The sequence below is a fragment of the Notamacropus eugenii genome, chromosome 3, assembly GCF_028372415.1.
Source record: "Notamacropus eugenii isolate mMacEug1 chromosome 3, mMacEug1.pri_v2, whole genome shotgun sequence".
In the NCBI taxonomy this organism is placed as follows: domain Eukaryota; kingdom Metazoa; phylum Chordata; class Mammalia; order Diprotodontia; family Macropodidae; genus Notamacropus; species Notamacropus eugenii.
Genome location: NC_092874.1, coordinates 105,107,515 through 105,116,887, shown reverse-complemented (window position 1 = coordinate 105,116,887; position 9,373 = coordinate 105,107,515). Strand labels below are relative to the sequence as shown.

General features: G+C 38.5%; 1 protein-coding gene across 1 annotated transcript; it reads left to right on the top strand.

Moving 5' to 3' along the window:
• Positions 1-3,718: 3,718 nt before the first annotated feature.
• TAS2R40 (taste 2 receptor member 40) lies at positions 3,719-4,687 on the top strand. Its single transcript, XM_072650531.1, has one exon. It carries the CDS (start codon positions 3,719-3,721, stop codon positions 4,685-4,687), a length of 969 nt encoding a protein of 322 aa, XP_072506632.1.
• The last annotated feature ends 4,686 nt before the right edge of the window (positions 4,688-9,373 follow it).

The following is a 9,373-nucleotide window of genomic DNA, read 5'->3' as shown; positions in this document are numbered from 1 at the left end:
ATTATTTAAAAAAAAAAAAACAATTAAGCAATTGCCAATAGCTGGTATCTCATATGTCTACTTTCCTATCTTTATAAAATAATCTCCTCATATACTGAGGACATTCTTGATGAAATTATGAGAAGAAAAGTGAGCTTTCACAAATGTTTTCTAGTGGGCCCCATCTTAACTATCACAAAACAGGCATAAAGGCAAAATACTATAAAAGATCACTCTACAGAAAAGTAGTGGATAGAGCCTGGAACTAGTGTAAGGGAAACCTGAACTTCAAATTCAGCCTGAAATTCTTACTGGCTATGTGACCCTAGACAACTCACTTAACTTCTGCTTGAGTTTCCTTAATCATAAAATGGGGGGTCATAATAGCATCTAACAGGGTTTTGTGAGAATGAAATGGAATAATATTTATAAAGCATTTAGCACAGTACCTGGCATGTAGCAGGCACTTAATTATTGCATGCTCCCTTATTGTCTCTTTACTATTTAAAAAATTATTTGATTTTGTCAAGCAAAATATCATCTTAAAGTCTCTCCTCTAAAACAGTATCTTCCATGCTTATACAAAAATCATGCAAGTTTCCTTGAAAGATGTAGTAATAGTGCTAATTTTGTTTAGTGCTCTGATTATTAATATCAAGAGAATCATAAAACAAGGAGATATATGTTCACCAAAGGTGTTTGCCATTAATATGGAGAAGGACAAAGGCAAAACCCAGGTCAAGGAGATATTCACTAGAAATGATGAGGGCTTTCCTATCAATGATGATAGCTGTACTTAGTATGGGACCTGGCACATGAAAAGCTCTTAATAGATATTGATCAAATGGCAAAATCTTTATGATGTTCCTGTTTATATATGATATTACACTTAATTTCATCAAACTCTGAAATATTGCAGAACTTCCTAATTGGCAATGCCATTCGTTCCAAAGAGTTCAGTCTAATGTCACACAGTAAAAACCAAGTGGACATAAGTTTGGCAAGCTTTTAAATGTACAACCTATAGTGTTGGTCTGTCAATGCATATGCATGCGCGCACACATACACACACACACACACACACACACACACACGAATTGAACAGGGGGAAAACAGACTAGATTGTTTTGATAATTTGTGTGGTACTTTTAATGTCTAAGATTCTCAACAAAACAGATTTAACATCTATAATTTTCTGTAATGTTATATAGCTGTGATTTCTAGAATAACATGGTCTCTGAGAAATTGAAGCTATTGGTCATCCAAAATGCAATGAAGAGGTACAATGTGCACATGAGCAGGCTGAAAAATTTTATCAACCAAAAATAGCACAAAAATAGTGCTCTGATATGAAGATGTCATACATGGGGCCTACACCACTCCCAAGTACAGCCCAAAACAGATGAAAATGTAATTGGAAAATATTTAACAATATAAGTAAAAATATAATAAAATACAGATAGTATTACATTTTTTTAAAAAGACAACATGCAGCCTGCAGGATTTCAAATATATGGTTCAGTGGTCTATTTTCCATTGTTTGATACCACTGCTCTAAAGAATATTATTGTGAACATTATTGTACCATAAGAAATGACAAAATAGATAGTCTCACAGGAAACTGAGAAGAGATCTATGATCATGTCACCTCCTTTTCATGCCATATATTTCTCTGGTCATATCCTTATAAAATTACAGTCCCTCTGAAAATAGTCTTATCTTAATTTCATAAGGATATGACCAGAGAAATATACGGCATGAAAAGGAGGTGACATGATCAGGTAATAAGAATGGTGAGACCAGCAGATGACAATATACATATTCAACTGTAGCCATACAATATGGAGAAATCCAGATGAAGGTCCCAAATTTACTGTACAGTACTTATAGGCAAACCTAGTTAAGAACTACCTTAGATGAGAAGGTATAAATGGATTGTGATCTATACCTTTGGCAGGACTACCCACATGTATGAAATCATGGACCTATCAAAATATTGAAATATTGACAAAGCTGAGGGAAAGGAGACTAGTATTTTGAAGGAACTTTAAACCAAGACACATGTGGGTCAGAAGTGATGCTCACACATAGTAAGAGTGAAGAAGGTGTTAGGGATATTTAGCTTGGAGAAGTCTTGCCAGAGGAAAGAGGAGTTTTCAAACGTGTGAAGATATGTCATACAGAAAAGAGATAATACATTTTGCTTGGCCTCAGAAGGTAGAACAAAGGATAATGGGTAGAAGTTTCTCAAAGGTAAATTTTTACTCAATATAAAAAACATTTCTCTTACTACAACTGTCCAAAAATGGAATGGGTCCCTTGGTAGATAGTAGATAGTAGTAGATAGTCAATTCTCTATCACAGAAGGTCTTCAAGTAGAACCTACATGGCAACTTAACAAGAATGTGAATAAAAGGAACCCTTGCCCAGTGGCTAATCTCTGACAGTTCTTTCCAACTCATAGTCTATCATTCAGCCACAACTGTAATTCTCTAGAACTTATGTTTATTTTTAAAAGAGACTGCTAAGTGGCATAACGGACAGAGAACTAGGCCTGGAGTCAAGAGTTCAAATTTAGTCTCAGATCCTTACCATCTGTGTGACCCTGGGCAAGTCACTTAACATCCATCTGCCTCAGTTTCCTCAACTATAAAATGAGATTATAACCCTTAAAGGCTTTTGTGAGGATGAAATGATGTAATATTTGTTAAAAATAAAATAAAATAAAATAAAATAAAACCTTAGCACAGTGCCTGAAACATGGTAGGTGCTTAAAAAAATGCATATTCCCTCGCTCCCACACGTTGTAATTGGTTACACACACACACGCACACACGCACACACGCATGCACATGCACACACTGTAAGTGATTACACCCACACACCTACACATCTGTTATGTTTTATTTCTGATTTTTATGAAGTAATTCTAAGGATATGTCCCTTTCTTTCTGATGCCCTCCAAAGAATAAAATATAGGACTCTACATGGCCAAGTCCTGATGGTAATATGAGCAATGATCAGGGCAAATGGAAATATTGTCACAGAACCTTTTTCTAAACATAGTTAAGTAAACTGGTATTTTACTTTGATTTTTCTATTCATTGTTTCATCCCACCATGCTTTCCTGAAGAAATCTGATCCTAAAGTAGCAGCATCTAAGGAATAGGCAATCCAGAAATTCTTATATATAGGCATGAAGATAATATAGACCCAGAATTTCTCATCAGAGAAAGAAAATAAATAAACTTCAGGGCAACTAAGTCAGTAATCTGACCTGCTTCCAAAGTCAAAGGAGGACATTTAAAAGGCCAGTAAACCCAGGTTGAAGAAGGATTCTTCAAAGCCATCAAAGACTGATCAAGGTAAATTGGGCTACATGTTACACAAGGATGGCATATTGGCTATTCCACCAGACATGGAGATGGAGGGACTAATGTGGATTCTGGAGCCAGAAATAAACTGTGACGTCAACTCTTCTCCAGTTCTTTGTAACACGCCCAAATATAATGTGTCTGTGACAAATGGAGACAGGACCAGTAACCAAATTCTGTAGTCATTTGCATTCCCAGCCTCTCAACTTGTGGGCATGTGACAAGTAAATTTAGAAAAATTGGAAATGATCATTAACTGAGTTCAATAAGCTACAGGTACCTTGAGCATCTATCAGCCAGAGGATTATGAAACAAATGTGAACTGAAACCTCGATCTGAGAGTGAAGTCAAGGACACCAAAAAAAATGGCAAGAATAACTACTGATTATACAGATAATGATATATCTAAACTTTTCCTTTTGATCACCTTAATAGTCCCAGGAATTGAGTGTATCACTGGCATGATTGGGAATGGTTTCATTGTGACTACAAATGCCGTTGAGTGGTTCCGGAGCAAAACCATCTCCACTAGTGATTCTATTTTGACAGTTCTGAGCTGTTCAAGGATCCTGCTACAGTTTTGGATGATAATGGAAAATACTTACAGTTTAGTATTCCGACTTTCTTATAATCAAAATACATTGTATAAAACTTTCAAAATCATCTACATGTTCCTGACCTATTCCAACCTCTGGTTTGCTGCTTGGCTCAGTGTTTTCTACTGTGTCAGGATTGCCAACTTCACCCATCCCCTGTTCCTTAGACTAAGGTGGAGAATCGCTGGATTGATGCCCTGGCTCCTCTGTCTATCAGTACTCATTTCTTTGTTCTGCAGTCTTCCCCTTTCAAAGGATATATACAATGTTTATGTTAACACTTCCATCCAAGTTTCCTCCTCCAATGTTAGAGAAAAGAAATACTTTACAGAGACCAATGTGGTTAACTTAGCTATTATCTACAACCTGACCATTTTCATTCCTCTAATCATGTTCTTCTGTGCAGCTATCCTATTGATCATCTCTCTCAAGAGACACACACTGCAAATGAAGAGTAATGCCACAGGTACCAGAAATCCCAGCATGGAAGCTCACATGAGGGCAATCAAAGCTATTAGCTTCTTCTTCCTCCTCTACATTGTCAATTTTGTGGCACTGATCCTCTATATGGCCAATGTCCTTAAAACCAACAGTTTTGGAAGTGCTTTGTGCAAAATTATCATGGCTGCCTACCCTGCTGGTCACTCAGTTCTCCTGATCTTTGGCAATCCCAAACTAAGGAGGACCTTAAAGAATCTTCAATACAATATTAAGTTCAGCCTAAAAGTGTGGAAGTAGTAAATGGTACCCAGGAAAGTCAACAGGGACTTATCTAACAAGCCTGGCCTTTTCCTCATACAGTCTTCAGTGACTCCTATTGCCTCTAGGACAAAATATTCACATCTCTGCCTAGCCTTTAAAGTTCTGCAAAGTCTGTCCCCAACTTACCTTTCCAGAATTATCTCACACTACCCCTCTCCATGCATTCCGTATTCCAACCAAACTGGCCTACTTTCTTTCCCTAGAACTAGATATTCCATCTCCCACCTACATGTTTTTGCCCTTGTCCCCATTCTTGCAATACACTCCCTATTCAACTCTGTGTTCTAAAATCCTGTTTCCTCACCTCTTTTGGGAAATTTTTTGTGATATCACTAGTTACAAGTGCTTTATTCCTCCTCAAGTAATCTTTTATTTATATAGATGTTCACATACATTTCCTCAATAGAATGTAAGCTCCTTGGGGTCAGGCATGAGTTTTTATTTTAGTCTCGTGAATGTCTCATGTCCAGCACAGTGTCTTGTATGTAGTAGGTACTTAATAAAAGCTTGTTGAATTGAATTGCTTTTCCCACTCCCATACCTAAAGGAATCTCTAGCTATCTGAGAGTTAGGGAGTAGACCATTAGACTCTTTTTGTAAATTATAATTATGGATAAAAATTGTTAAGGAGGTGTCACTGTACCTCCAAGCATATGTACTTTCTTCCTCAAAAAAAAAAAAAGTTGACCTATAAAACTAAACTCTTCATCCCCAAACCCTTAAGCAAAAACCTCAAAAAGGAATTTTTTTTTTTTTAATACTTTGTGATCTCAAAACAAACAAAGAAATTTAACCAAACCCTTGTATTCTACATTACCATCACCAGGTCACTCCATACCACCCCGATTCCTTCCCTATCTCCACCTCCCCCACCCGCTCCCCCCCCCACACACCCCCCCACACACAATGTACAAGCTACATAGACAATGTTTAACTAAAGTGGAAGTACCAGAAAAATAAAATATTTATAGAGTCTTTTTTGCTTCAAATGCTTTTTGATAAAATTACTATTTATTGGCATCATATTTAAGCTTAGTACAATTATATCAGGGAAATGTAAAGTCTAGTTCTCTCAAGGTGGAAAGGCTTTGGTTATGGGTCATGGACCACGTACTTTTTATCCAAAGACTAGCCTAGCAGCTTATCTCTAGGTTGTCTGCAATGATGAAATTTTCTGCCACAACACTAGAGAAACAGCAATTGAGTAGCTGCAATCTCTGTCAGTGAAAAGAATGTCTACCACCACAATGAAATCATCAGTCCTGGAAGTTTCTAAGGAAATATATGTAGTGTAAAGAAGTAGCTAGTTTAGATGGTGTTTCAGTCCTAAGAAAACAACCAATATATTTCTAAATGATGACACATTAATAAAGGGTTAACCTATGTTAGAACATGGTTCTTTCCTTTCAATTCCTAATTCCATTGCCTCCACCATAAGCATCCCAGTTGAGGCATTGTGGCAAAGTAGATAGAGGGTTGGATTTAGAATCTGGAAAGTTGGCATTCAAATCTTACCTCTAATATTATCTGTATGACCCAAGGTTAATTACTTAACTTCTCTGGATCTCAGTTTCGTCATCTATGAAAAAAGTGTCAGTCTACTTCTAGTTTTAAATAGTTTAAATATAGTCTCTGAGTCCCTTCTAGCTTTAAATCTATGATCCTATGATCTCTCCCTCCTCAAACTTTATTAGACCACTTTGTCTGAATCTTTCCTTATCGTTATCATATTCCAATTCATATCATATTAATTTGGGCACAAATATATCGGTATTCCCATTAGACATCTTAAGTCCTTAATGGCACAGACTACATCAGTTTTTTTTCCTCTTTAATTCTCTAATCCCTAGCATTATGCTTTGTACATAATGGGAACATTATACATATTTCCTGAATTGAGTTTCATTAAATATGTGTATCCTTTTTTAAATGGGGTTTCCAAACCCATCACAGAGTAACACAGAAAAGGCTCCAAATTTACCAAGCCACTAATTTGAACTGTTCCAGGACAGGAGAATAAATAAGACTTCTAGCATTCTGATTCAAAAACAAGCAAACAAAAAACTGTACAAAAATTGTTGAATCGATCAGAAAACATTGTCAGATTATGTTATATACAATTGTAAAAACTCTACCCTAGGGTTGCCACCACATTTAATCCTTTACAATTTACTTCATCATCACTTTATTTTAAATACCTGTGAGATGGAAAGATCACACAAAGGGAGGACTTAGAGAATCTCCTGTCCTGAAACAAATTGACTTCTGGCAGAGCTGACAGTAGGAGCAGCTAGGTGACACAGTGAACAGAACACTGGACTTGGACTCCTGAGTTCAAATCCAGCCACAGAAACTCCCACTGTGTGATCCTGGGCAAGTTACTTAACCCTGTTTGCCTCAGTTTCCTCAACTGTGTGTGTTCGTCCTGTGTTGCCAAAGAAGAACATGCCATCAGAGAATGATGACATGACCTGCACTTGACTTTGTTTTGAGTGAGGGAGGGCTGTGCAAGTCACCAGCCTCATTTCTCCTCCAGAGTCATCTGAATCCAGTGACCAGATATTCATCAGGATGACTGGAGATGACCCAGGATGAGGCAATTGGGTTAAATGCTTCAGCCAAGGTCACACAGCTAGTGAACGTCAGTTGTCTGAGGTGAGATTTGAAGTCGGGGCCTCCTGACGCCTGCACTGGTGCTCTATCCACTGCACCACCTAGCTTCCCCTTCCTCATCTAAAATGAGCTGCAGAAGGAAATGACATTTCAGTATTTTTGCCAAGAAAACTTCAAATGGAGTCACAAAGAGTTGGGTATTACTGAAACAACTGAACAACAGCAGTAACAAAGAGCTGGTAGTTCCAAACGAAGATCCAAACTGGAACACCTTGGAGTCTAGGACAAGAAGGTAAAACCTGGAGCTGTCCCAAGAAATCTGGAATACCATGTCTCCCAAGTCCTTAGCCTACAAAGGATGGGGTGAATTGTTTTATGATCTCTAGATCTGGAAGAATACAGTTGATCTAAGGAGCAGTTTCTGATCAACTCAATTAACTTGCTGAAGAGCAAAGGGATCTTGACTTTACAAAGGGTTTCAATTCCAAACTTCTCTATTTCTGTTGAGGGCATTCTTTCAGTCACACAGGTCTGGCAGGCTCCTCAATTCTTCCTTCTTTCCTTCTCCACCTCCAGCTGGCAAGTAATACCCTTGTATCTTCCTCTTTTCCCACATTCACACAGCTTCTATGTTTGAGCTATGTCTACCTCAAATCTTTATAACCACTTGCCAAGACTACTGCAATAGCCTCCTACTTGATTTCCATAAATAATAATAATTATTATTATTATAATGAACAAACAGTGCTAGCTAACATTTATATAGTGCTTGCTATGTGCCAGGTACTGTAGTAAGCACTTTTTTTATAAAATATTACCTCATCTCATTTCTTTGTTATTTGGTATTTCATTTTTCCCCCACTATGTATAAAAACAATTTTTAACATTGGTTAAAACACATTCACACAGGGTCCTCCCCACAGCCCATCAAATACCTGTAGAGAGGGACTCTCAACAAATTTTGGAGCAGCAGAAGTGGAGAACAACAGAGTGGAGGAGATTTCCAACCCACAGTGACCTGAAAGGCCCATGGAAACATCTGTTGCACCAGAAACAGAGCCTAGCATGGAGCCCAGCCTAGCCTTGGCCAAGCAGCATGGCACTACGAGACACAGGGAGGAGGACACCTCGGGGGCAGAATCTCCAGTTGCAGTAGAGGGTCCTCAGATCCCTTGGCCAACAGGTGCCAAAGATCAGTGACGGGGTTTTATCAGCTGGCCAGGAAGGGAGAAAGGCCTTCCCATAGCTCCAGCAGCAGGCAGCAGCCACAGAGCCTGCACAGCAGCCCATACAGAAGCTCTGCTGGTGGAGTGTAAAAACCCCTGGGGGCATTGAAGAGCTAAGTCTTACCTCAGCACTGGGTGGAGGCTCTGGCCAAGCTGGTCTTTGTCTCTAACTGAATGGTGGCCCTGACCATCCAGCTTGTCTGAAAATCAGCCCCCAGTGCTGACTTGGGAACTGGAGGCCAGGTGGCTATAGAGAGGTAACTGTTAAAATTCTGGGGATAAAAATCCCTCCCTGTGTCCAGACCAGTACACACTTGATTGTGCCACCTGGGAGGAACTAAGATCTCACAGATTCCCAGAGTATACCCTACTCTTGACAAAGGACTCAAAAGTCAAGTAACTGGTTGGGAAAATGCCCAAAAAAGGGGAAAAAAAATAAGACCATAGAAGGTTACTTTCTTGGTGAAGAGATATCTTCTCCCATCCTTTTGGATGAGGAAGAACAATGCTTACCATCAGGGAAAGACATAGAAGTCAAGGCTTCTGTATCCCAAACATCCAAAGTAAATATTCAAAGGACTCAGGCCATAGAAGAGCTCAAAAAGCATTTTGAAAATCAAGTTCGAGAGGTGGAGGAAAAACTGGGAAGAGAAATGAGAGAGATGCAAGAAAAGTAGGAAAAGCAGGTCAACACCTTGCTAAAGGAGACCCAAAAAAATGCTGAAGAAAATAACACCTTGAAAAATAGGCTAACTCAATTGGCAAAAGAGGTTCAAAAAGCCAATGAGAAGAAGAATGCTTTTAAAAGTGGAATTAGCCAAAT